General features: G+C 40.9%; 3 protein-coding genes across 8 annotated transcripts in view; 1 reads left to right on the forward strand and 2 right to left on the reverse strand.

Annotated features, from left to right (window-relative positions):
• Nucleotides 1-11,079, forward strand: part of svep1 (sushi, von Willebrand factor type A, EGF and pentraxin domain containing 1) — a 65,732-nt gene extending 54,653 nt beyond the window's left edge. For 2 of the 4 annotated variants that reach the window (XM_028987964.1, XM_028987797.1), the window contains exons 43-48: nucleotides 2,511-2,687; nucleotides 6,781-6,951; nucleotides 7,316-7,411; nucleotides 9,356-9,451; nucleotides 10,539-10,632; nucleotides 10,767-11,079. In XM_028987964.1, the coding sequence (XP_028843797.1) occupies nucleotides 2,511-2,687; nucleotides 6,781-6,951; nucleotides 7,316-7,411; nucleotides 9,356-9,451; nucleotides 10,539-10,632; nucleotides 10,767-10,797 (665 nt within the window). In that variant the 3' untranslated portion in view covers nucleotides 10,798-11,079. The remainder of the gene's footprint in view (nucleotides 1-2,510; nucleotides 2,688-6,780; nucleotides 6,952-7,315; nucleotides 7,412-9,355; nucleotides 9,452-10,538; nucleotides 10,633-10,766) is intronic. The other 2 variants (XM_028987883.1, XM_028987948.1) reach the window with 2 other exon arrangements.
• On the reverse strand, nucleotides 11,020-14,232 carry LOC114795160 (thioredoxin-like). The gene is made up of 5 exons (XM_028988096.1): nucleotides 14,086-14,232; nucleotides 13,386-13,490; nucleotides 12,781-12,840; nucleotides 12,000-12,065; nucleotides 11,020-11,931 (listed from the first exon to the last, which is right to left on the reverse strand). The coding sequence occupies exons 1-5, from the start codon at nucleotides 14,107-14,109 to the stop codon at nucleotides 11,869-11,871; spliced, it is 318 nt and encodes a 105-aa protein (XP_028843929.1). The 5' UTR covers nucleotides 14,110-14,232; the 3' UTR covers nucleotides 11,020-11,868.
• A 10,709-nt stretch (nucleotides 14,233-24,941) lies between these two features.
• Nucleotides 24,942-27,877, reverse strand: part of LOC114787260 (F-box/WD repeat-containing protein 7-like) — a 42,226-nt gene continuing 39,290 nt past the window's right edge. For all 3 annotated transcript variants that reach the window (XM_028975042.1, XM_028975041.1, XM_028975043.1), the window contains 3 exons: nucleotides 27,589-27,814; nucleotides 27,081-27,291; nucleotides 24,942-26,552 (listed from right to left, as the gene is read on the reverse strand). In XM_028975042.1, the coding sequence (XP_028830875.1) occupies nucleotides 26,284-26,552; nucleotides 27,081-27,291; nucleotides 27,589-27,814 (706 nt within the window). In that variant the 3' untranslated portion in view covers nucleotides 24,942-26,283. The remainder of the gene's footprint in view (nucleotides 26,553-27,080; nucleotides 27,292-27,588; nucleotides 27,815-27,877) is intronic.

The following is a 27,877-nucleotide window of genomic DNA, read 5'->3' on the forward strand; positions in this document are numbered from 1 at the left end:
ACCATCATCAAGAACATGCAAACTCTCATTGTGAGCCATGGCACATTCACAACTGCGTAAAAAGTCCACAAAGTCAGAACTCTCTTTTTGGCCAGGCATGTAATTTGTCTCGACAGGCTTTGGCAAACATAAAGGGCTGGCCATATCGTTCATTGAGTAGTTCCCATGCAGCAGCATATGCAGTATCTGAACCAATCAGAAAATAGGCCTCTCTAGCTGCTTCTCCAACATATTTCTGAAGGAAGAATATCTTCTCTGAACTTGGAATGTTTTTCTTTTCAATTAGTGTTTGAAAGGATGACTTCCAATGATTAAACTTGAGTGGATCACCACTAAAATCTGTGGGCTCTGGAATGGGTAACCTATTTGCTGATATAATTTTCATCATACACTTGAAGCCTTGCTTTGGCTGCATTCAGCCTTTTCAGTTCCTCCAAACGCTCAAGTTCTCTCTTTAGGTTTTCTACAGTCCTTCTTCTTGCAGCATTCTCTTCTTGCTGTTTCTTTAAGAAAGCAGCCTCTTGTTTCTGTCATTCTAGCATACGTTCAGTTTCTTCCTTTTCTCCTTCAAGACGACGAGCTAATGCAGCTGCTTCTTGGTCTGCAACAATCAACTTCTCTTCAGCTTTTAAGTTTTTGCAGTTTCTCTTAGTGGCCCTCTTGTTCAGCCATAATCTGCAATACAGCTTTTGTAGCTGGATTCTCAGCAGCAGCTTCTTGTCTTTTAACTGAAGACACATTAGAGCAAATGGAAAACGCTTTAGAACCATTAGAGGCAGGAGGTGAAACACTGGAAGCTGAGGATGAGAATACAGAACTATGATCTGGCCAAATCAACTCCTCCGCTGTTCCCTGCATTTCAGATTGAGCATTTTGTACTACAGTCTTAGTGATCCAGATGCAGTTATCCATCTTGCAACACATGTCATGGGCTGGACAATTCTTCAGTAATCATCATAAGCAATGTTCTTGTAGGATGTCACGAGGATCCTGTTTTAACACAGATCTTTTAGCTACCTTAATCAGAGCTTTCCATCGTTCAAATTTGCTGTCAAAGCGAAGCAATACCCCCTTAATTTGCTCTTTCTGAAACTGTTAATATCCAGGCTCTTTCACTTCTATGAGGCTCTTTAGGCTGTGTTATTCCTTGCATAATACTTGATTCTTCTTCCAGGGGAGCTGCTGCACCCTGTGCTTCTTTACTTGTATGTGACATTCTAATTATTTAGACATTATATATATACACAGGCAACAAAATTCACAAATACTGAATAAATGGGCTTAACTAAATGAAATCACTGTCCTTCAAATTAGCCCATATACATCTGGAATATGAGTAAATTACACTTAACAGAGTTCTTATTATAACCTTGTCCCACACTGAACTTGTAAAAGTATAAAGGTTCAGTTGAACATGAATTTACACCAATTACGTAAATGCACATTCATGTACATGAAACACCGTTGCTGTCAGTCTATACACAGTCTCTTGTAGTTTCCAACTCTTGTCACTTTTCAGACTACAAACTTTAGAGTCTGACTTATAGACTTCTTCAAGAAAACCTTATGAGCCTATGTGTCCTTTACGTTAAACAGTGGCTTATCTGTGTTCCCGTTTCGACAAGCTGTCGATTGTGCACATGTCAGGCGAGTCTGGGCAGGTATGAGTTTGACTATCACTCCCTCCAGGTAATACACGACACCGCGGTTCATCAGTCACAAATGTATTTATTCCTTCATTACACTTCTCCGCCAATCCACTAAAAAATCCACCGTCAAACTCGCTGGATGCATGTAATCGTGAGGGAATGAGTTCGCTTTAGAAACAAAACTTAACAAGAAACCCTTCCCAACATCTTCTTCCTTTTCTTTACAGCTTGCTTTCACTTTGAAATGGCTTGTTTCATCTTCTTTATGCCTTTTTTAATTTACGGCTTCTCCTAGCTTCTTAACCTTTTTCTGCGTCACTTAAAGGTGACTGTGTGCAACACGAAATGTAACATGGTTCCTACCCGTAAAGGAAACAATGATTTTAAAATGAAGAAAATAAATAATCACAATAAATTAAACAAATTGACATTTACGTTTATGGCAGTTAAGGTATGAGTAATTGCAAAATGTAACACAAATTTGCTTCTCCTAATTCAAATTCAGTTCTCAATATTCTATTCAATTTTTTAGGATGTAAAATGCAGTTTCAATTTCTTCGGCACTCAGATACAATTTAATACATTCTGATTCAATTCACACAATTCAATTTCAGTTTGTGAAATTCAAATAAAAAAAAATTATCAATTCAATTTCAGTTTCTACTGTCACAAATCTTTGCCCATACTTGTAGGTTTTAATACATGTTTGTAAAGGGTTGTTTTTTATTTGAATTCTCACCCCTGCACATAGCAGACTAGAGATAAGAGGGACATTCTAAAGTTTCGACCAATCTAGCAGTGCTATGGAGAGAGACTTATATCAAAAGTCCTGTACCATAAACATGAACCCTATGCCCACAGCCAAATCCTGCCCACCTCCCCCAAGGGGGACAGACAGAAGCAACATGTCACAGGGGGGTTTCACAGTGGGCCAGCAGGTGCCCATTTCCTGTCCAAAAGGTCAGCAGGCCAAGGGTTCAGCCATCTTAACCTGCCGAAGTGATCAGACCTGGACTCCCATCAGTGAGCTGTGTGAGAGTGAGTTTCCCCTTCTACATGTGCCAACAATTCCTGCAGATCACGTGTCACTGACAGTTCTGTCTGGAAGCTTCAGCATGCATTTTCTCCGAATTTTGATCAATTGGAGAAGAGCTACAGCTCTTAACTCTTGTTCTTTCTCTGACTGTAGCTTAGTCACTACCAGAGGTGGAAAGTAACGAATTACATTTACTCACGTTACTGTAAATAAATAGTTTTTGTGAGTAATTTGTAATTTGACTGAATCAGTTAAATTTTTTTGACAAGTATTTTGCCACATTGGAACCCCCCCCCCAGTTACCGAGTCAAAGTTTAAAATGCAAAATAAATAAATAAACAAACAAATCCGTCTGAACCGAAAGGAAATTCCGCAGATTCGAGCGCGGCATATTTCTCAGAACACGACCGCAGCTCCGCGCTATTAAAAACAACCGCTGGGTCCTAAAGCCGGTTCGATGCCAGCCAATCAAAAAAGAAAAAGAAAAGGCCAATCAGAAAACAGCAGTACTGCATCTGGGCGGAACGCTACACAACAACCATTGAAAAGGTCTCCGGGAATTCTTAATTCTGTTATTCTGCTATGTGTGATTAAATCCCCTAAAAGGTTGTTGACCCAAACAATAATGCTCCGCACGTCACTTCAAGCAAAGAGTAAGTCATCTCAAGATTTAATGTTATAACAAATTCACAATTTGTTTGACACAAATGACAACTTGACTGCTGTTAGAGAATGTTGCCCAGATAATTAGCATCAGATTTTTAACTTAACTTTTTACAGCTACCACATGCAGCCTGAAAGCACGCTGTAGTAAGTGCATCTATACAGTGCATCCAGGTACTATTCACTGCGAATTCGTTTTTCCATGTTTTGCTATGTTACAGCCTTATTCCAAAATGGATTGAATGCATTTTTCCTCACATTTCAACCCCATAATGACACAATTCCATAATGTGAAAAAAGTTTACTTAAGGTTTAGAAACTTAGAAAACTGAGAAAGCACATGTACATCACATGTATTCACAGCCTTTGTTCAATACTTCACTGATATACCTTTTGGCAGTGATTACAACCTCAAGTCTTTTTGAATATGATGCCACATGCTTTGTACACCTATCCTTGGCCAATTTGGCCTATTCCTTTTTGTAGCACCTTGGAAAGATGAGAAGTGTTGGTGCACAGCCATTTTAAAAGCTCTCCAAAGCTGTTAAATCGGATTCAAGTCTTGTCTTAAAGCCACTCCTTTGATCTCTTGGCTGTGTGTTTAGGGTTGTTGTCCAGCTCAAATATGAGTAGTCAAGAGCACTCTGGAGCAGGTTTTCATCCAGGATGTCTCTGTACATTGCTGCGGTCATCTTATCCTCTATCCTGTCTAGCCTCCTTGTTCCTGATGAAAATATCCTCACAGCATGATGCTGCCACCACCATGCTTCACTGTAGGAATGGTATTGGCCTGGTGGTGAGCGGTGCCTGGTTTCCTCCAAATGTGACACCTGGCATTCATACCAAGTTTTGTTTCTCATGGTCTGAGAGTCCTTTAGGTGGCTTTTGGCAAACTCCATGTGCCACGTGCCTTTTACTAAGGAGTGGCTTCCATCTGGCCACTCGACCATACAGGCCTAATTGGCCTGTATGGTCGAGTGGCCAGATGGAAGCCACTCCTTACTAAGGAGTGGCTTCCATCTGGCCACTCGACCATACAGGCCTAATTGGTGGATTTCTGCCGACATGGTTGTCCTTGTGTCTTGGTGGTTTTGAACTTCTTCCACTTATGGAGGATGTGGGCCACTGTGCTCATTGGGACCTTCAAAGCTGCATAAAATATTTCTGTAACCTTCTCCAGATTTGAGCCTCAAGATAATCCTGTCTCGGAGGTCTACAGAAAAATTCTTTGACTCCTTGCTCGGTTGAACTGTCAACTGTGGGACATTTATATAGACAGGCGTGTGCCTTCCAAATAATGTAAAGTCAAGTATGATCAGGGTAAACAGGAGGCACCAGAGCTCAATTGTAAGTTTCATGGTTGTGAATAGTTATGTACCTGGGCTTTCTCAGTTTTTTATTTTTAATTAATTTACCAAAAACCTCAATTAAACTTTTTTCACTTTGTCATTATTGGGTGTTGTGTGTAGAAAAAAATGAGCAGTGATTATGCCAGCAGTCAGTGTGCTCATTTGTCCATAAAAACAGCCAATATACAACTGTTTGCTATAGAAAGAACAAAAAGCTCAGTTTTTTAACAAGGAATTGTTGATGGATACTTTGATTTAGGCTTTAATTTATCTTTTTATTGTATGTTTGAGTTGGACCATACAATTCAGATATTGGTACTTTTGTGGCCAACTGTAGTTTAAAATTTAGTATTTTTTTTACTTTTACTCAAGTCTATTTTAGAAGGGTACTTTTACTTGAGAAGAATTTAATCAAACTAAAGATACTTTTACTTAATTACAATTTTTCAATTCTCTTTCCACCTCTGGTCACTATTGGTGACCCGTGTTACACTAAATACGTAAGAAACAAGCTGTAAAAACCCTTTGCTCTGGTGTAACTTAACTGGATGCCGTTTCAATTATTCTAAGTTTTCTTTAAGCAGTGACATTCCTAAAGCTAATGTGATCTGGTTTGCTTGCATGCCTTTCTATTATCTCTGTTCTAATTAATCGAACTGTTTATCAGCATGTTTACACGATTGTTCATCCAAATGGTAAATAATTCTGGTGGGACTTTTGAACTTTGCTCCATGAACCTCTGATTATTGCTGAGACCACTTTTGCCTAAAACTGTCTGTGAATGCACATTTGGCAGTCGGTTGTGTTGTAATGAGTCTCTTGCTTCATTTTATTCCTCCTCTTTCGCTGTTCTTTACACGCCCTTCATCCCCTGCTTATTTTCCAGCAAGTGACTCTGAAAGTATAAGTATAGCATAAGCCTGTGGCACAAAGAGATTACTTTACTTTTAAAAGTTACATAATAATGTACATGTGACTGGGGGGAGAGGGGGTATAACGTCACCCTGTACTTCATGGAATAAAAAATACTATGCCATCCACAGAGAAAGATCTCCAGGAATTACACCATGTACACAAAGTTTGTACACAAATGAAGAGAAAGATTTGGTTTTCATGTTTCAAAAATAGATTTACTCTTAAATAGAAAACTGGAAACAAGCAAATCACTGAAACTAAATCTTTATTCACTGTGGGCCATAAAAAGGGACCACCCATTAGTCATTAGTTTGGAGTTTGTTAATACACTGAAGCCCACCAGGTTATCTGAGGATGCGAGGGAAGAGTGCAGAAGGAGAAATCCCAGGAAGCACCTGTGCAAAATCTCACACACACACACACACACACACACACGTAGCAAGCTCCTTGTGCAAAGACACAGCAAATTGTGCAGATAATTCTCATTATTATTTTGAATCATCTAAAATATTTTTATTCACTGGCCAAAAGCAGCAATGGCACAACAGTAGTCCCACCTAGCAAGAGAAAACAAACATTTCTTTTTTTTGGCAGTTTTTTAAAGCAAGACAATCCATCCGTTATTTTCTATTTAAATGACTATATCTCATTTAGCTTATAGGAACAATTAACAACATTTGAATATTTGATTTCCATAAAGCATGTCTCATGTTTCTCATTCCGTAGATTTTTTTCATTGCTTCCATCCTTCTTTCATTTCTTTTCCACCATGTTTCATTCCATCTTCAGTTCTTCATTTCCATGGTCATCTCCTGTGTTGCAAATTTGACTTCCTTTTGTCTGTTTGTCTTCCATTTTTGACTGCATCCACTTATTTCTTATTACATCTGTTATTAAAGCCAGATTAAAGTGTGCTCATAATATTCATTCCTTGTTTCTTCACTCTGTTATAAGCAGCTTCCTCTGGATCGCAAGATTTTTCAAAATTATTTACACAATTGTCTGATTCAAGGCTGCGTTGTTGTTTTTAATCTTAATGAAATCATAAATTGATAGAGCACAGCAGTAGAAAAGTGTGCCCTAATGCAATTGCATATGAAGACCCCCAACTGCTGGCAGAGTAGACACCTTGTCAGAATAAGGCAGATAACCAGGCAGCTGTCTGCAGGGGTGTCCTGTGGTCCCCCTCTCCATGTGGCCAATGGGGTGGTGAGGGGGGCAGTGTTCCAGTTTGGCGATGTGGCAGTGTACTCGTGCTTCAGTGGGTATGCTATGGAGGGCTACGGTCGCAGCACCTGTCTGGAGAATGGCACCTGGACCCCACCTCCTACCTGCAGAGGTGATCTGTCTGCGCCGCTCTTCACAAAGATTCCTCCTTTCTGTACTTATGCTTCGCACTAGCACATCTACATACAGACACACATGCCTGCTTTTTCATATACACCATAAAGTGGCCCTTTCCTAGAACAGTCTCACTCTGTGGACTGATGGCAGGGGTCAAAGTGCTGCTGATGGGTTTCTCAGGCTCCAGCACTGTGCATGACATGGAGGAGCTTCCCCAGCATGTTTTCTACGGATGGTGTTGGTTTCTTTCTGCTTTGACAGGGGCTGCTAATACTAACTTCTGCTTTAAAACAGGACTCTCACACAAATATGTGTAATGTGTAACATTACTGCCATGTACACACTATGTGTTTCTGCAGCTATATGTTGGCTCCAGTGCCAGAATGGTGGCATGTGCCAGAGACCAAACACCTGCTCCTGTCCAGAGGGGTGGATGGGGCGGCTCTGTGAAGAGCGTAAGTGGCCTGCATCCCACTTTAACTAATCTCAACATCTACAGTCATGGCCAAATGATTTGAGAGTGGCTACTGTTTTTCACACAGTTTGGCTGCTTCTGTTTTTATTGTGGCAATTTTCATATACTCCAGAATGTTATGAAGAGTGAGCAGATGAATTGCAAAGTTCCTCTTTCCTTGAAAATAAACTTAATCCGAAAAAAAAAAAACATTTCCACAGCATTTCACAAAAGGACCTTCTGAAATCATTTTAGTGATTTCGTTAACACAAGTGAGAGTGTTGACAAGCACAAGGCTGGAGATCATTCTCTCATGCTGGTTGAGTTAGGATAGCAGACTGGATGCTTTAAAAGGAGGGTGTTACTTGAAATCAATGTTCATCCTCTGTTATCCATGAATACCTGCGAGGAAACGTGTATAGTCATCGTTGTGTTGTATAAAAAGAGCTTCACATGCAAGGATATTGCTGCTAAATCAACCATTTATCGGAACATCAAAAATTTCAAGGAGAGAGGTTCAAGTGTTGTGAAGAGGGCTTCAGGGTGCCCAAGAAAGTTAAGGACAGACAGAAGTTGCACTGGTGGCACCCTGGCAGCAGGCAGGTGTGAGAGCATCTCAAAGAAGCCACTTCTCCCTAAGAAAAACATCCAGGACAGACTGATATTCTGCAAAAAAGTACAGGGGTTGGACTGCTGAGAACTGGGGTAAAGTCATTTTTTACAAAGCCCCTTTTCTATTGTTTGGGGCATTTGGAAAGTGGGTAACACATTCGCCTATGAACCAGAAGACCCAGGTTCAAATTCCACTTACTATAATTGTGTCCATGAGCAAGACACTTAACCCTAAGTTGCTCTGGATAAGGGCATCTGATAAATGCTGTAAATGTAAATGTCATACAAGGAGTGGGCAATTTAGCCTAAGAACACAGCCATGAATAAAGAATGGTACCAAAACATCCTCCAACAGCAACTTCTCCCAACCATCCAAGAACAGTTTGGTGAAGAACAATGCCTTTTCCAGCATGATGGAGCAACGTGCCATAAGGCCAAAGTGAGAACTAAGTGGTTTGTGGAACAAAAGATTTAATTTTTGAGGATTTGGCCCAGAAGTTGATTGACAGCATGTCAGGGCCAATTGCAGAGGTCTTGAAAAAAGGGCCAACATTGCAAATGTTGATTCTTAGCATAAACGTGCTGTCATTGTCACTAAAAGTCTTTTAAACTTATAAAATGGTTTTAATTCTACTTCAGTAAACCACAGAAACAACTGACAAAAAGATCTAAAACACTGAAGCAGCAAACTTTGTGAAAACAAGCATTTGTGGCATTTTCAAAACATTTGCCACGACTGTACTCTGTCACCCTTTTCTAACTGTTTTGTTGTTACAGACTTATTCTTGATCAATTCTAGATTATTCAATCTAACTGTAGTTAGACATTGTACCCCAAAATGACAAGGTAAAAGCAAGATATTATAAAGATGTGCATTTTTCATAATGAGTACAACTTTCAAGTACCACCATTATGACAAACATTTAAAACAATAGCAAATCTGTATGTAACCTTGGAGTCATTTTATTTCCCATAATAAAATTTGTTTTATCATTGATAGCCATCTTCTGGCAGTACTGGAGGATAGTAACTGAACTAAGGATCATGTCTAAATCTCAGCAGTAGAGCATATTAACAATAATTTTCGAGTTTTCTGGCATAACGACTAGAGGAAGCCACTTGACCATGAGTAACTCATACCAGGAACCAAGGAGTTGAAACACATGCAATATGTTCCCCAAATAGGTCTGAGTAACTTCTGTTGCTAAAGAGAACCAAGAGGTGGGCAAGGGGCGAACATTGTTATTTGAAGGGCAGTGGAAGCTAAATCATGAAGCTAAATAAAATTGCTGCACAATTTTTGTAATGACTGTGGTTTGCTTGTCTCTCATAGCCATCTGCATTCTGCCATGTTTGAATGGGGGACGTTGTGTGGCACCTTACCAGTGTGAGTGCCCCAATGGCTGGACTGGCACACGCTGCCAAAATGGTAAGTGTGGTTGTGTGATGACTTTTCTTACCTACATATCTCACATGAATAAGTGTGAAGGCTGTCTAATTAAGTAAAAAAATCTGAACACAACAGTTTCAAAACTGAAAACTCAGTTCTCATAGTAGAAGCGGCCATCATAAGTATTAATGAAGTGGGAATGAGTGAATTAAAGGAGGAGGAATTAACCTAAGGAGCAAACAGACTCACTCATCTTCCAGGGGTTACACAGAAAGGTAGCTGATGTTGCTGTGGTGATATAACTCCATGACAACAAATCACTTTCAGCACCCTACTGTGGTGTGTGTTGTTTTTGGCTGAACGGTGATGTATATCTTTTGAATTCATTTCAGACTCCTCTTGAATTTTCCTTTGTTGTTGTATCAGGCTTATTAACAGTAGAATAAAGCAGAATAAAGCATTGCCTGCAGACTCGATTGTCATAGGTCACATGTACTTTAATTTGCCATAAAACAAATGCATTAAACTGTGCATTATAATTGTCAGTGCCTGTAGTGGTTATTTTTGCAGATTCTGTAAATGTGCAACAGTGCATTGACATTAAGAAGCACCTATGAACCAGAAGACCCAGGTTCAAATCCCACTTACTACCATTGTGTCCCTGAGCAAGACACTTAACCCTAAGTTGCTCCAGGGGGACTGTCCCTGTAACTACTGATTGTAAGTCGCTCTGGATAAGGGCGCTCTCTGATAAATGCTGTAAATGTAAGAAGTTTAAAAGCAAGTTCTTTGCCTCAAATAAAAACTTGACTCCACCTCTGCTAATTATGAAAAAGAGGAATGGATTGACATGCATGCAGAGGAAGAGCAGGTTAAACCTGATGGTCATCTGCCTCAACCTGAGATAATAGAATGGTGCAGTGAGACATCCAGACAAACAGTCAACAGAGCACTGAATGGATCGGTCTGGTGCACTTTGTCCCCATGGATTAGATAGCTGTTCCCTGGACGTTTTTTATTTCATTTTCAGCTATTGGATTTTCTGGTAGTAAATAATTGCCACGGTGGTATTCCCTCACAGTGACTAAGATGGATTATTAATCAAATATTTAAATGTATTTGGCAGCTGTCTGCTCTGCTCCATGCTTGAATGGTGGCAGATGCATCCGGCCAAACCGTTGCCACTGCAGTCAAGGCTGGAGCGGATATGACTGTTCCAGGTACATACACACCCAGCGGTGCCCACCTACACATTAACTGTGCATGCAAGTGGTCAGAGACGTGCTCACAATAGATTCCTGTAAAACCCAGATATTTTATTCATTTTGTTATTCCTTCTTGTCTTGTGTTTTAGGAAACGAAAAACTGGATATTTTCATTTTTAAGATTAAGCATCAAGAATTAAAGTTCAGTCCTTTGCGTGGTGGAGTTGGGGACCATTACTTCAGAACTGTACACATTTTGTTTCTTCCCCATTGAAAATCTTGTCAGTGTTTTGTAAAATAAAGCTGTATTTTTTCATATAGAAAAATAAACAGTATTAATAATTATATGATGCTATATACTTGTATGATGTGTACAAAACATTTCTGTGATTGCGAAGTGTATATGTGTATAAAATATTCTCACATTTTTATTAAACCATAAAATACCCACCACAGCGCTAACAAGCTTTCTTCCTCTGATTATTATACGATGATGGTGAAATGAGATTCTGAGTACTTCTGATTAAACAATGAAAAAAAATCTTGTAGATCATATTTCCTCATTATCTCCATGAACTTTCAGGTGGAAATTCTTCATTCCAGTCCGTTGTAGTCACTGCATTAATGTGAACTTCAGAGGAGCTGTTCTCTTGTTCTAGCTTGTGACAATAAGGGGTTGTAAGTAAACATATTTTGTTCAGATAATAATGCATAGTGCTGAATACTAGTGTATAATACTACCATCTGTAATGTCACTATTCATTGCAAAATATTATATGTAAAAATGTAAAACTCAATTCTTATGAGAATGATTTTGTTGCTTCTGTGCTGTGAACTGTTTCATGGAATGTGGAGTTTAAAAACAAACTTTAAACATGTGCAAAGACTGTGACTGAAATTCCTACAAAAGACTGTGGAAAAAGATCAGAGAGCATTGCTGCCAAATGATCAGGAAACTAATGGAATCCAAATGAAACCAAGAGGCACTCATGATGTAGCTGGAGGGATTTCATTTCATGCTGTACAAATCACAGTGTGTTTTTAACCATGCTCATGAGAACGAATGGCTTTTTGTCTTCGGTTGCTGCGTCATTCTAAAACCAATCATATTCATGCATCTGTGCTAAATATATAAACCATATCATATAATTTACTTTCTGCACATTAAAATGAAAGTTTCAATTAAAGCAGCATGGTACAGAATTGCTTCTAAACAGAATGCTTGTTTTGCTGGAGTGAACTTTTACTATTTTATTTATGTGCATGAATCTTCTTGACCAATGATTCCTCGTTTGCCCCAGAGAACTCGTCAATCTGCAACAGAGTAGGAGCTGTCAGATGGGCAGAGAGAAACTGACAGCAGTAGAGGTCTGCATACATACCTTTTTCCCATTCTTGTAGAACTGAAAGGTGGGCATGCTTCTGATCTCACATTCAGCAGACACATCCTAGAGTGAAACAAAGTGAGAAGAACAGAGCTGAGACCAGTAAATTACTTCAAGATTCTGAAAACCCAAGTATATTATGTAGTCCTGTCATGAGAAATTTGGACACATCCTTCTCTACCACACTGGATTAAGTGTCCAGTTGCTGAATGAACCATCCAGTACCTGTATCAAATACCATGCTCACACAAAAGCTCTGGTCACCATAGAAACTCTTTGAAAGTGGTTCCTGGGTTTTTACTGATAAAATGCCAGTTGAGCCTTTATTTGGCAGGCAAGTTATATGAATATAAACAGCAGCCTTATCTAATTTACAGACGATGTTAGAGTGCACAAAGTGGTAGGAGCAAATACGATAGATTTGCCTGTGTTTTGTTCTTACTTGTGGCAAATATCATTTTGTTCATACACACAGCAACATGAGTTGCTCACAGGGTGTGACAGATGAAAAAGTGAAAGTGAAATGATTGTCATTGTGAAACATTTCAGCACAGCACACGATGACACAACGAAATGTGTCCTCTTCTTTTAACCATCACCTTTAGTGAGCAGTGGGCAGCCATGACAGGCGCCCGGGGAGCAGTGTGTGGAGACGGTACTTTACTCAGTGGTACCTCAGTGGCACCTTGGCAGATCGGGATTTGAAGCAGCAACCTTCTGATTACGTAGCCATTTCCTTCCCATGGTAATGTAATGAAATTTATAGATCTCAGCTTACCTGTGCGTCGTCCACATCAACTTTCAGGAAAACGACATCCTTGATATCCTCAGACAGTTTCTGCAAAGAACAAACATTTAAATGTCTTTAAAGAAGATTAAATTATATATGTAAAGGGTTTGAATTCAAAGAAATTACTAAAAACTGTGAGTGAAATAATGATCCTTATCTGGTGATGCACAAGATATTGCACTAGTGTGAATTTGGTTAGTTTTATTGCTTCTTTAATGCGTGCAACTGTTTTCAGCCATACTAAGATAATTAAAAATGGATTTCTCATAAATCAATGACGATAGATAGACGATAGGGCAGAGAGGAAAAATGCACCTGGAAAATTGGTCAACATTTCCTGTCACCCAAAATGCAGATCTTCTAATAACCATCTCATTACCATTCAGCCTAGAGGCTTCCTCACTGGTTGCCACGGCAGCAGAGAAACACAACAAAAGGTGGGTGAGGTCACCACGGCGACTCCTCCCCACTTGCTAAAATTCTCATCAGGATCGTGACAGCTGCAGCTGACCGGCCACAGCGAGGGGGGATGCTGCTCTCCAGCTCTTGAAGTTAAATATGAAAGGAGAGAGAGAGAGCGAGAGAGCACTCACTTTGAAGACGGGAGCGATCATTCGGCATGGACCACACCATGATGCAGTGAAGTCCACCACCACCAGCTTATTGCCAGCATCCTGCAATGCCTTGTGAAAAGAATCCTGTAATAATTTCAGAAGAGACAGAAACAGATCTATCAAATTCTTTTATATATACTTATTTACAGGAAATTACAGGAACCCCCCCCCCAGAGGTGTCAGCCTTAAACATGCTGTTCTCCTGCTTGGTTTAAGGTTAAATACACACGTTTACTGTATTTAAAGTGGAGCAGATGGCACCCAAACAGACTTGTATCTGCTGCCTGGCATCTTCCAGGCAAAAGTTAGGGCTGGTGACGTCACAGCGCCACTTCCACCCCTTAAGGCGGGGTCCGTCCACGCAGGACGCCCCGGAACGTCACACGCGGACCTTTCCGTGGCTGCCTCGCACTATTCCTTCATTCGTGTAGTGTTTTTAATGCATAAAAGCTTGTTGGGTGGATGAATAGCGTAGCAGCGCATACTTGTTACTCAGCTGCTACTCTACATTCTAAACTAAGCAAAAAGGCCAAACTTGGATTTTGCCAAACTTGTTTTTTTTTTTCTAGTCGTGTTTCTGGCTCGGATAAACCCGGCACGCATCCAGGCGCCACGCCGGGCTGGACACGCAGGGACGCAGAAACGAACCAAGGCGCTGTTTACACGCACAGCTTCCTACCTTATCTTCGATTACGATGATCATCGCGATCTGTCGTCGTGCGTCCTCGGCCGCCAGGAAGTGACTGGAAAGCGCTTCGTCCAGCCGCGGCTTATAAAAGAGGGTGCGGCGGTGGCCCTGCCCCTCACACACCCACACACACACTCACAGTCCCACTCCCACCCACACACACTCCATGCGGTGGTTTTCCCCTTCTCACTGATACTGGCAGGGACGTCTTTTCGACGTTCACGGAACAAAGTCAAAGTAACAAGGCACCACAAAAGGTTCGTTCTGCGAATAATATTGTAATTAACATTCATTAACTTAACTGAAAATGATTAAGGAGACATTTCATGGCATCGACAGTATTTTATTTGCTTTTACTTTCTTTTCAGCTCACTGGTAGATTCTTGTGAGTACGCACAAGTCACAGTGACTAATCAGATTCTGACTGAAATTATAACCAACAGGGGGCGCTGTACTCACCGCCACACACCGCTGTGGACATTACTATTTAATTTTTTTAAAGGCCCTTTAAACTTCAGGCGTTATAATTTATAAGAAAGTCGACTCTGCTTGCTAATACGACAAAATACGAAATGTGATATGTGTTTTCCCTAAAGAAAAACTTGGAAATGTCATAAATTCGAACAGCTGATGTAGATATCTCTCTCTCTCACACACACACACACACACACACACACACATTTCCTTGCTAGAATCCTCTTTATGCAGCTGCTTGTACGAGAATGGTTATCACACGACCTTTGCTTCTGCCTCCACCTACTGGTTCTTGCCTTAACTTCATATTAACTCCAAAAATCAATGCAAACGGCATGATAAGAGCCCATCTATGTTCTTTTTGATGTGAAATGGGCAGAGCGGAATGAAGCCCAAAGTACTCAATGGTACCCCAGGATGTCAGGAAGTGGACACATTCGGACACCAGAGGACACATTTGTGAAGTGAAGTGATTGTCATTGTGATACACAGCACAGAACACAGCGACACAATGAAATGTGTCCTCTGCTTCACCCTTGGTGCGCAGTGGGCAGCCATGACAGTGACAGGAGCAGTGTGTGGGGACGGTGCTTTGTTTGGTGGCACCTTGGCGGATCTGGATTCGAACCGGCAACCTTCCTATTACGGCTTCCTTACCTGCTAGGCATTATCCGCCAGTGTGTGCACGGTGTGCTGTGCTGTGATTCACAGTGACAAAACACTTCACTTTCACTTAATCATTAAAAAAATATTCTTAATCCAAATGACTTGGACAGACAAATAAACATTAACTTGTGAAGATGCTCATAACGTGGTTAGAAACTGAAGCGTCGTTGTTCCGAGAGCATCCGCTAGGTGGTGCTATCTCGTTACATTTCATATCTTTTCTGAACACCCAGTGTAAATAGTCGGAATGCTGTCCAGAATGCTGCCCATTGCACCCGCTGTTCACAATGACTTCATGGGATTCAGAAATGGATCAGGGAGCCAGTGAGCTGGCTTGTTGGGAGCAGGTGAGAGTGTGGGCAGATGCGCAATGGTAGAAGCATGATGCTTTGGTAGGTGTCCTGCTCCGCTCCTGCATTCATGTCTTCCACATTTGCCACCTATGCCAAGATGATGTGCAGCCACGGTGGCCTTTTCCAGGTGGATCACAGCAAGGAATGTTCAGAAATCATTTGAGGAACATGACGAACATCCAGATATTGCTGTCTTCGCTATACATCCCGCTTGGACAGTTGTAAGCATGGAGTAAACTTTCACTTTTATGTTGACAGCACCCAAGCGTACATCTCCGTCAATCCGGATGAAGTTCACCACCTCTCTAAACAGGACAATTGTCTAAAAGACAGACTGCAATCTCTTTATGCTCAATTCTACTAAGTTTCTGAGCTAGTACATCAGTAAAAAATCTGTGTGTGCCCTTTCATGCTGATCTTTTATTTGACTGTTTCACTGAATAAGCTTCAACTTGTTTAAAACTCTGCAGGCAGGGTTATGAAGACATTACTCCTATTCTTACATTCACAGCATTTATCAGACATGATGAATGACTAACAATCATTACATTACAATCATTACAGAGTGACTAACAATGCAACATGCAGCCAGATTGGCAAAACTGTCATCAGTTCTTATTCTCCTCGACCTATCTGCTGCATTTGATACCATTAACCACAAGACTCTCTTGTCAATCCTGAAGAGGCTTGGAATTCGGGGCTCAGCATGGCAGTGGTTTGCTTCCTACCTTGATGAGCGATCTTACCAAGTGACTTGGAAAGGATCCACCTCTACCCCACGTAGACTCTCCACTGGTGTCCCTCAAGGCTCGGTGCTAGGTCCTCTCCTTTTCTCCCTCTACACGAGATCACTTGGTGAGGTCATTTCCTCACATGGATTATCCTACCACTGCTATGCTGTCGACACACAACTCCTCTTCTCCTTTCCTCCCTCTGATCTACATGCCCCTTCCAAAATCTCTGCATGTCTAACCGACATCTCGTCTTGGGTGGCAGCCCATCACCTCCAACTCAATCCCACCAAAACTGAACTAATATTCATTCCAGCAGATTCACCACATCAGGATCTTGCTATTTACCTAGACAACTCGCAGCTCTCTCCTTCTGCAACAGCCCGCAACCTTGGGGTAACAATAGACAACCAACTCTCCTTCTCAACTCACATCAGCAATCTTTCCCGCTCATGTAGATTCCTTCTCTACAATATCAGACGAATCCACCCTTATCTGTCAACCCAGGCCACCCAACTACTGGTTTAGTCCTTAGTAATCTCAAAACTGGACTACTGTAACTCCCTTCTAGCTGGTCTACCACTATGTACCATCCAACCTCTACAACTCATACAAAATGCAGCAGCACGACTGATCTTCAACCTTCCCAAATTCTCCCACACCACCCCTCTGCTACGTTCCCTCCACTGGCTCCCAGTAGCTGCACACATCAGGTTCAAAATACTGATGCTGGCCTACAAAGCCAAACATGGAGTAGCACCATCCTACCTCACAGCCCTTATTACACCTCGCACTGCACCTCGTTTACTCCGAGCCTCCAGTACTGCTCGCCTGGTCCCTCCATCTCTGAAGGTAAAAGGAAGACATTCATCTAGACTCTTCTCCGTCTTGGCCCCTCGGTGGTGGAATGAACTTCCCCTCGAGGTCAGAACAGCTCAGTCACTGAGCACCTTCAAACGACAGCTCAAGACCTTCCTCTTTAAAGAATATTTAGATTAAATTGTAATTTTCTTGTTGTCGAACTTGTGTACAGAATCTACAACAGAGTGAATAAAATAGATGTATTCATAGTTGGGGTCCTAGTGAACTGGAATTGATCTCTTCATCGATGGTAACTTGAAAGCACGTTGTAAGTCGCTCTGGATAAGGGTGTCTGCCAAATGCCGTAAATGTAAATCAGTAATTACAGGGACACTCAGGGCTAAGTGTCTGGGACAAAATGGTAGTAGGTGGGATTTGAACATGGGTCTTCTGGTTCATAGGCGAGTGTGTTACCCACTAGGCTACAGCATTTATCAGATGCCCTTATCCAGAGCGACTTACAATCAGTAGTTACAGGGACAGTCCCCCTGGAGCAACTTAGGGTTAAGTGTCTTGTTCAGGGACACAACGGTACAACGGTAGTAAGTGGGATTTGAACCTGGGTCTTCTGGAGCATAGGCGAGTGTGTTACCCACTAGGCTACTACCACCCTACAAAGTGCTTATGCCCTGCTCGCTGTCTTCTCTGCACTGTTTTCCTGTTATTTGCTGTATTGATTTCTTCCTATTCCATTATATCTTAGTAGAATAACCCACCACAATCCTTTTGTTTTTTGAGAGAAGGCTTCCTTGCTGTCCCATGTGTACACAAAGTAACTGCTGCAAACAGAGCATTTGCTTATATAACCCTAAATCAATGGAACACCCTTCCAAGGGATATTCTGGAATATTTCTCGAATTCAATATTTAAATTCAGAATAAAATCCAATTTATACAGTCAAGCTTTTTACCAACACTCCACTCATCATTAGCATGATCATCATTATCTTGTGGTAGTGGTGGCCTAGTGGTTAAGGAAGCAGACCCCATAATCGGAAGGTTGCCGGTTCGAATGCCGAACCACCAAGGTGCCACTGAGCAAAGCACCACCCCCACACACTGCTCCCCGGGAGCCTGTCATGGCTGCCCACTCCTTATGGTGGTTAAAAGCAGAGGACACATTTAGTTGTGTCACTGTGTGCTGTGCTTCAGTGTTTTACAATCACTTCAATTTCACTTCTTAAATTGGTAATGAAAACTGTAGCCCTCACCTCGCATATTGTCATATTAGTTAACAAAAAATACTAACAGAACCTTTTTCTTTTCTTTATTCTCACCATTTGCTACCATGTAGATGGTAAATATTTCCTGGAAAACATCTGCACGACTGATCACATGACATTGTTCCTTTCTCCAAGGATTTCCCTTTTTGTCCCTTGCTTTTTTGTACCTGATTCCTGCCTAAATCTCCAATATACTGCCTTAATGGACTTAATGGACATTTGACTTCCGCAACATAATACAAATCTGTACTGCAGTAATCTCACTATGCCAACAACTCCTGGATGTATTTCACACTTCACTAGGACTGTGACCCAGTATTCCAGTGCTGACCAGAAGATGATGTTGCACTTCGCTTGCTCACTAGGGGCCTTGAGCACTGCTCCAACATGATGTGGTTTGTGCCAGTGTACATCTCTCTCTCTCTCTCTCTCTCTCTCTCTCTCTCTATATATATATATATATATATATATATACATATATATAGATAGATAGATAGATAGATAGATAGATAGATAGATAGATAGATAGATAGATAGATAGATAGATACCCATTGAATTTGCTTGCAGTTGCCACTGCAGAACTGGTCCAACCTGGGTTCAAAGTGAGAACATGCAGCTCTTACAATTGCCATGGCAACAAATGAGCCCCAAGACACACATTAAGCACTACTCTAAATGGATGAGCCTCCAACCCCTCTCCTGGAAAGATTGGAACCTCTGTGTGTCTTTTTGTGCTGAAGATTTATGTTATTCAACAAAAACAAGGCCAGTATGCAAAAACATGATATACGGTATTTTGGGGAAAGCATATTAAATTAGTGTAGAGTTCAACAATACTTTTATTACATAACCCAGTGTTGGAACACTGGAACACTGGAAATAATTCAACAATTGTACTACATTTTTACTTGGTTGTTTTATTGTTTTGTTTTTTTCAGCTGATGCCTCCAGAGGGTCTGACTGTCTGGGTTCTTTTGGTACATGTGATCTGAGCACAGAACAAGTTCTAAATAATTACATATCAGAATGAGACCTAGAGCCATTGCAGTTTTATTATTATTGATTGGCTTCTGAATTCCTTGTAGTTATGGTGGAGCAGTTATGTTCCATAGAATCAATCTAAGATCTATCTCTCTGCTACAGTCATTAGGTAAATAAAAAAAATGTTTGATTATGTGCTTAAGTAATGTAAATAAGAAACACTGAGCAGTTACGATTATCCGAACAGACATTATGTAAATCCTCTTCTGCTCTCACAGAGCCCTTTCAAGCTCTGGGCTTTAAGCGATAAGACATTTAAGTTTAAGTTTAAATTAGAGATATTTGCTGCACAAACCAATATCCCACGTACAAAATATCAACAAATTGGCAGATTTTTGAAGCTATCTGCCTTGGGACTTGAGTCATCTGATGGTGAAAAAAGAATGATAAAGTATAAGATTACTTTTTAAAGCATACCCACCGTTCACTGGGTCCAAGAATACATAATTCAGGGTAAAAAGCCTGCATCTGTCCATGGTGTTGAATGTGATGTGTAGGTGTTGTCCATGGTGCTGAATGTCACAGCTCAGGCTTTTTATAACCCAACTGTTAGCTCTGAACCCAGCAGTGGACTGAACAGGAATTCTTTTATATATTCATATCTGCGATGCACAGAAAAAAAGTACCAAATATTGCTTTATAGACAATGTAGTTAATAAAACAGAGTTGGCCTTCAGTTCCTTTAAAAACCATGTCTATAAATCACAGAGAGAAGGAAGACCACTAAGCAGAGAAATAAATATGTGCAGGACTGCCTCCATGGCAACGAGTATCTGACATTCTGACGTTTTTAAAGGCAGACCTTGATCAGCCAGCCTTGACGGATTGGAGGTTTTTTGGCGACCTGTATTCCGCTCCGAACTGAAGCACAAAGAGAATGCCAAGTTTAGGTCATCTCCCATGGGGATTTCCACACTTGGTCTAATTTCCTTAACGTGTCTTTATATGAGAGCTGTGAAGATTCAGTGGTATCCAGATGAAACACATTGACCTGGAGAACAGCGGAAGGATGGCGTTCAGTTTTGGGGAAAAGACAATTAAGGGAAAACAAAGACAGGGAATTTGGACTCATTAGGCTCCAAGCTTGTTAACCCTCTGCTGTCTTGAGGACACATTTCACTCTTTATTCTGCACACATTCCATCAGCAGCTCTACAGTTAGGTGGGAATAAGCAGTGGCTATAAAGGGTAGGCAGACAATACATCCGCAGAGTGGAAATTGCTAAACAGCGCACCAATGTTTCAGTAATGAACCAGCAAGGGCACGATACTGCAAATGGCCCCTGAGGAGCAGGGGGGATCACTGCATCAATGTCTGGTTCATCACAAACCCTCAGGTGGGAGCTTCAAGCTTCCCTTTAGGGAACAAATTAACGATTGCATACAAACTGTCTTTTGTGTTTCCTCAGACACACGGCAGATGTAAAAATTAGAGATGTACATATACTGATTTCATTCGATTTAAGACTAAAACCACATTCAGACAACACACACACAGCTTCTGCTATGGTGTTATATAATCACTTCTGACATTACCTTAATCTGCCAGCATTTTAATTCAGCTCAACCTCTGATGCAGGGGTCACTGAATCCCACCTGTTCCCAACTAGGCCCAGTGTGTGGGTTGTCATGACAACTGACAGGGGCCTGTGTGCTGTTTGAACAGGCAGTGAAAAGAACAGCCAAATACTGTAAGTGATAGTGAAGCCACCACTGCACTGACATAAAAGCCTTTTTTTTACAATATAACACACACATCACAGAAATTCCTCTTATCAGACATAAAAAATAAATTAAATTAGCCATTGCAACACTCATAATTTATGAATTCCATTGGAAAGAGTTTGTTCTACAACATACAGTTTTGAGAATGCCACAAATACAAACGTTTGCTGCTTCCGTTTTAATAATGGCACTTTGAAAATAGAATGTTATGAAGAGCGATCAGATAAATTGCAAAGTCCCTCTTTGCCATGAAAATGAACTTAATCCCAAAAAACATTTCCATTGCATTCAGCCCTGCCACAAAAGGACCTGCTGAGATCATTTTAGTGTTCCTCTTGTTAACACAAGTGAGAGTGTTGACAGCACAAGGCTAGAGATCATTCTACCATGCTGACTGAGTTAGAATAGCAGACCAGATGCCTTAAAAGGAGGGTGATGGTTACCTGCAAGGAGTCATCATTGCGTTGCACAAAAAGGGCTTCACAGCAGGTGTGAGTGCATCTGCATGCACAGTGAGGTGAAGACTTTTGGATGATAGTTAAGTGTGTTGCTCAGAGACACAATGGTAGTTAGCGGGATTTGAACCTGGGTCTTCTGGTTCATAGGCAAGTGTGTTACCCACTACGCTACTACCACCCTACATAGGAAATATAGGTAGCAACACAGATATAACATACATATCATATGTATATTTTGTGCGCACACACACACTTGCATTCATGCTTAAAGCTACCTACACTGAGACAGATAACCCACCACAGCTAACCCACACAGCACAGATAACCCACCACAGCTCTGTGTGATGAATAACAGTGGCGCTAACTTACCTTCAGCAGGACAAACAACCCACAGCCCCACAGACAGAAAGAAGGATTCACAGCCAGTTCTCCATATACACATTTCAGTTCATTTCATGTCTGTAGGGGCTGTAGCTGTTATTACAGTGAACCTCACAAATCCTTAGTCCTTCCAAATCAGGCTGCTGCATTAAATAAAAAATTTCCAATTATGCAAATCACAAAAGACCTATTCCTATACAATAACAAACATTCTGGGGCCTTAGGTGTTGCTTTGGCTTCAGCAGCCCTCTGTGATCATCTGCATGTGGTATCACATATAAAAATACACAAATATATATTAAAATACACACACACACACACACACACATATATATATAAACTAATTCAGAGCATGTATATATTAAACTGAAACAAAGCCAGGGAGTAATCAGAGTATGGTACAATAAAGACAATTTAATGTTTCTCTTTAAATATGATTACACATTGTTAATTGTTGCAGTATCATGTGAAAAGCTGTTGACTGTTACATGTAGCTAGATTCAAAGTTGTTTAAGCCTTTATTGTTGCAACAGCCATAACCAAATGTTGAAGGCCTTCATCCCAGTATCTCAATTCTATTATTGAGCAACACTTGATGGTATGAGAGCATCTGGCCACATGAACATTATACACCATAAACCAATGTTGACATACTGATGCTTGAAGAGATCCATAATAAATGATTGCTGTATATACTGAATTGTAGTTAATCTAGAATAGAACCATATTTTAGTGTTGGGGCTGGTAGTAGCCTAGTGGGTAAGACACTCGCCTGTGAACCAGAAGACCCAGGTTCAAACCCCACTTACTACCATTTTGTCCCTGAGCAAGACACTTAACCTTAAGTTGCTCCAGGGGGGGACTGTCCATGTAACTACTGATTGTAAGTCGCTCTGGATAAGGGCGTCTGATAAATGCTGTAAATGTAAATGTAAATGTAGTGTCAGGATGTGACACTATCTAAGTAGGGATTTCTAATACACACACAGAGACACAAACACTGGAAGTACTAATCTGACAGGCAACAGCACAGTCAGATGGAGAGAGACGCACAGCTGCACAGTGTGAGATTACACACAAACACACACACCCACACTCACATTAATAAAACATAATCAGACATTATTATTCCTTGCACCGCAGGTGACTGATGCAACATTTTTAAAGATGAATGATGCTTGTGCAGATAGTTGTTTTTGAACACCATAAATAATAGTTTCTAAAAACAATAGTATAGATAAATGAGTCTTACTAACACCATCTCTCTCCTGCTTCTCCACAAGCCTGATTACATCAAGGGTTTTTCTCCTTTCATCTCAATCCTGAGGGCAGATCAGGGAACACAGTGATCCTTTAGCTCCCAATGAGTGAAACAAGAAGCGGGACAATCCTGATCCCAGATGCATCTCCCTGGAGGCTCCTTCAGTCATATGGAATAATTATTTGCTTAGTGCTTCAGAACTGAGCCATGAGGTGTTTTCTCCTCTCCCTGTGTGTGAACACAAGCCTTCTTGTCCATACCATTCACCTGAGCCCTTAATTCAGACATGAATTGTATCTAGAATGATATGTATCCCAAGGAGAAAATTTTCCTTCACCTTTGAAACAAACATTTACAGGAAATGTTTGAAACCAAAGTTGCTTTGATATTCCAGTTGCAGTTTTTTCTGTTTGTAATTATTACAATATAATCCTTACACTGATCTCTAATTATTTCCATCTCTTTTAATGGATCAATTTACAGTAATTGTTAAAAAATGGAATTTGTGGTCCAACATGCTATTTAATGTGATATAGAAGCAATCACCATTTATCTTTGGGTTTGGGGTTTCTCAAGAGATGAGAAAGCACTACAAAAAGGGGAATATTGTGAGGGGAATAGTGCTCAGGAGGCTCAGAGGCAGAGGGAGATCCATTAGGACTAAAGAATGTAACCATGGATTTTGACAAATATCTAAAGGGCACATTTCCTGGGTAACGTTTTCATTTTGATAGATAGTTGTGTGTATATTCAGAAGCATAATCCGTTCATTTAAAACCATTGTAAGCATTTCAGGGTCAAATCTCCTCTTTAACCTACAACATACAGCCCCTGTCACCATGGTAACAGACAGACAGATCCATACCCCACTAAACTCCTTCATGGAAAGGAAAGTGCAATCATTTTCTGCTTTGTCTTGGCTTAAAAACCAATTTGTGTCTGTGTTGGTCACTAGCTATTCGCCCACAACAACCAGAGCTGACTGAGGTCACCAGGGGTCACAGTCAACCAGAGTATGAGTTCCCAGAATCTCATTACTTTTTCTTCTGAAACATTCATCCATGTTTTTACACATTATGTATGCATTGCATGGACCATGAGTGTGTGTGTGTGTAGCGTTCCAAGGTAACTGGCACTGGCACTGTCTTCATCTCAAAGACAGCAGACTGACAGATCTAAAGTAGCATAGTAGTGTTTTAATTTTTTTATTTAAATAATTTTATTGTAATTACAGCTTAATAATTGCCTATAATTTCCACCTCATCTATTCCATTTGCACAACAGCATGTGAAATTGATTGTCAGTGTTGTTTCCTAAGTTTGATTTCATAAAGTGTGATTGACTTAGAGTTACATTGTGTTAAGTGTTCCCTTTATTGCCCAAACTATGCGTTGTTTGGTTTGAAAGATTTGCTCCAATGAGCAGAAAAACGGTTTGTTTTCAGTCCGCATAGGTGAACGAGACCTTAAGTCTTGTATTTGAAAACATCATGTGAAATAATGTAGAAAATGTATGTGATCAGACCAGTGAAGGTTCACACCTCTACTATGTAGAACAGTGGATCAGAAACAGGCATTTTCACAAGTGTTAATAAAATAGAATTGTACAATAGGAGGGCATCTTCATCCCTTACACAAGACCCACCCTAAACATAACAAATGATCACAAATCAACTTGAAAAACAATCTCTCACATTTTATTGCACTTATAAATTACAAGAAAAACAATAACAATAAAAAATAAAGAAAAAATCTATTAAAATGCTGGACACAATCATCTACTGGATCCAACATTGAAAACAGGACCATCTGATTTCACAATCCAGACAATAAAACAAAAGGGGAAATAAGAGAAAGGGAAACAGAAAATGGATGAAGAAACCTGTGAAGAAGCAGTAACCTGGTCGCACTGGTGAACGGGCAGCATATGTGAGATGACTGATGTTTTCATTGAACGGTCCATAAAAATTAGATAGCATATAGCTGAGGCAGTCAGACTTTTAGACTGATATAATAATAGTCTGAAAGGAAAGTGAAATTAAGCATTTTCATTTAGTTTACATATGACTCATACAAACAAATGCTAAAAATCACATACATGCCTACACGTCTCATCCGCACACAGCCATTTAACTTGATGCCTCTTAGAGGTACATTTGGCTTAAATGTCAGTAGCACAGAAATAAAGTCTGAAAATAAAACGCGTGGTTCAGAAGTAACTCATCCTGGGACTAAAACGTCACAGTAATGATAATGGTCTTTTTTTCTACATAGCAGCAGATTGTTTTGGAGGTTTGGCCACAGTGTACAGAGACACTAGTAAAGGAGAACAGCGAGCAAGTTAGACAAAAAAAAAAAAAAAAAGAAGGCAAGTATGGAAACAGCTAAATGTCTTGTGCGTACAGAACAAAGGAGTGAAGACGGAGGTTAATGAACTACACAAGGGTGTGGATCACACCTTCACAGTACTGTACACCTTCAAAACCAAGAACATATATAAAGTGGTGAAAAGAAAAATATTGAGGTGAATATTAAGGCTGTCGCCCCTTTGCGTGTCATGCCGCCACCTCCCCATACTCTCTTTAGAAAACAAAATGTACATCTTTTTAATATTTGTACAATATTTAACATTACATGACAAGCATGAATCTTTTCTTCCCGTTTCAGTTGGCTGTACAGCAGTCACTCCGGACTTGTCTCTGGTTGACTTTGTACAGTCACTACAGTACACCAACTTTTAGGAGTTTGTGCAATAGCCCTCCACTCCAGAAGGGGGAGCTGTGGGGAAATTTGGCCTTTTAGAAAAAATATGCGAGTGCTTCAGCATTTGATTGAATTGCAGGCACACTGCTAAAGTCTTTTCCTCTCTTAGACAAGAGTGGTACAGGTCGGGATGGAGTTCTCCATGACGTGGAACGTGGAACCAATAAAACTCGGCACTTAATTATACATTTCTACAACAGAATATTTTTGTGAGTTTTATTTCAGCCACTCAGCGTGCCTGTGTCATCTGGGCCTCACTTCATGTCCACATCGAAGTCCAGCACAAGCAGCTTGGTTTCTTCCGTGCCATTACGGCTGCCCACAGCGCACACCAGCTTGGTGTTGGAGGCTCGAATGCGCCAGACAACCCCTCCACTGCCCCCACTCTCCAGGGTCACAAGGTCACGCACAAACTCGCCTGTGCGCAGGTCCCACAGCTTGACTGTGCCATCATCTGAGCTGGTCACCACAAAGCTCTTGTTGAACTGGAGGCAGGTGACAGCACTCTGGTGTTTATGGGTACCTGGTGAACACAAGAAGAAGCCATGAGTTCTCTAATGCCTCTCCGCATTCGGGAAAAAATAATCAAAAATGGAGTTACACGAAAACGCAAAGCCTGTTTGCATCTGCAAAACAAATTCCCCAATGCTAAAAAGGGTCTATGGTGCAACAAATTTAAATTCAAGTCGGAATGGAACATTTTTTGCTTCAAAAAAAAAATGAGAGTAAAAAATGATGCCCTAAAACACACAGCCTGATGAAGACTTTACATTAGTGTTGCGTGTATGAATGGCGCTGTACATTGTGCTGAGTATGTCAGGTGTCTGAGCTAGAAAGTCCTGCTCTGCTGCGTAAATCTTGGTGGAATGTGGTGCCCATTGTTTTCTCCTATGTGTTTGAATTTCTATTGACCCCATTGCTAAGCTGAATGAATGAAAAATCTGATCCCACAACTGGGGCTCTTGTTTCAGACCTCTGACAATTTCCAAAACCTCGCCCAGACTCCCTTGCTCCAAAAATAATTCCTTTATTTGATCACAAACATACATACCTTGCAGAGTCTGTAGGCACTGTCCTGTTTTGATGTCCCAGATTTTAACGGTGGAGTCGGCGTTCCCAGAAACCAGTGTGTTGTCTTTCAGCTCCATGCCGCTTGTCAGGGATTGATGACCGGTCAGCGTGTGGATGCAGTTCCCAGACTCCACGTCCCAAACACGGATGGAGGTGTCCAGTGACCCGCTCACCACATGGATGCCATCAAACTACAGGAAGCATTAGAAGGCTGGTTAGCATGTGGTTTGTTGACGCACAAGTGCATATCCACTATAGAAATTATGACATTAGAAATAATTTGGTTTAGTAATAGCATGTGCTATGGTCCTTTATAGTTGGGTTTTAGGTTCAAGTCTAAAACACTTTAAGACCCCTGCAGTGCTTAAGATATCACAAATGGTCTAGATGAAGGTGTTGCATTGTGGCAACAATAAAGTAGGATTAATCCAGAGGGCTTGCTTAAGAGTGTGAAGGGAGTGTGTGCACACACTGTGTATCCAGCCCACCTGCAGAGAATAGACCCTGTTGGTGTGGCCCTGCAGTGTGTGTAGACATGTCTCTGTCTCAGGGTCCCACACTTTGACCATGAAGTCGTAGGCTCCACTGACCACGCGCCGGCCATCATACTGCACACAGCGCACCGCTGCTACATGGCCCATGAGCACGTGCAGACACTGACCGGTCTCAACGTCCCACACACGCAGTGTTGCATCACGGGAGCCACTCACCACCCTGTGCAGCACCGAGGAGAAAGAAATGAAGATTAAAATGAGATTTAAATTAACTGCAAGTCTG

Source organism: Denticeps clupeoides, chromosome 1, assembly GCF_900700375.1.
Source record: "Denticeps clupeoides chromosome 1, fDenClu1.1, whole genome shotgun sequence".
NCBI lineage: Eukaryota > Metazoa > Chordata > Actinopteri > Clupeiformes > Denticipitidae > Denticeps > Denticeps clupeoides.

What these genes read in the sequence shown, in the direction of transcription:
- LOC114795160 (XM_028988096.1), bottom strand. Translation starts at nt 14,109, where the DNA reads ATGATCATCGTAATCGAAGATAAG. An exon ending in TTGATGTGGACGACGCACAG is followed by an intron (nt 12,066 to 12,780) that starts GTAAGCTGAGAT and finishes GTTTCACTCTAG; the next exon opens with GATGTGTCTGCTGAATGTGA. An exon ending in TCTACAAGAATGGGAAAAAG is followed by an intron (nt 11,932 to 11,999) that starts GTATGTATGCAG and finishes ACTCTGTTGCAG; the next exon opens with ATTGACGAGTTCTCTGGGGC.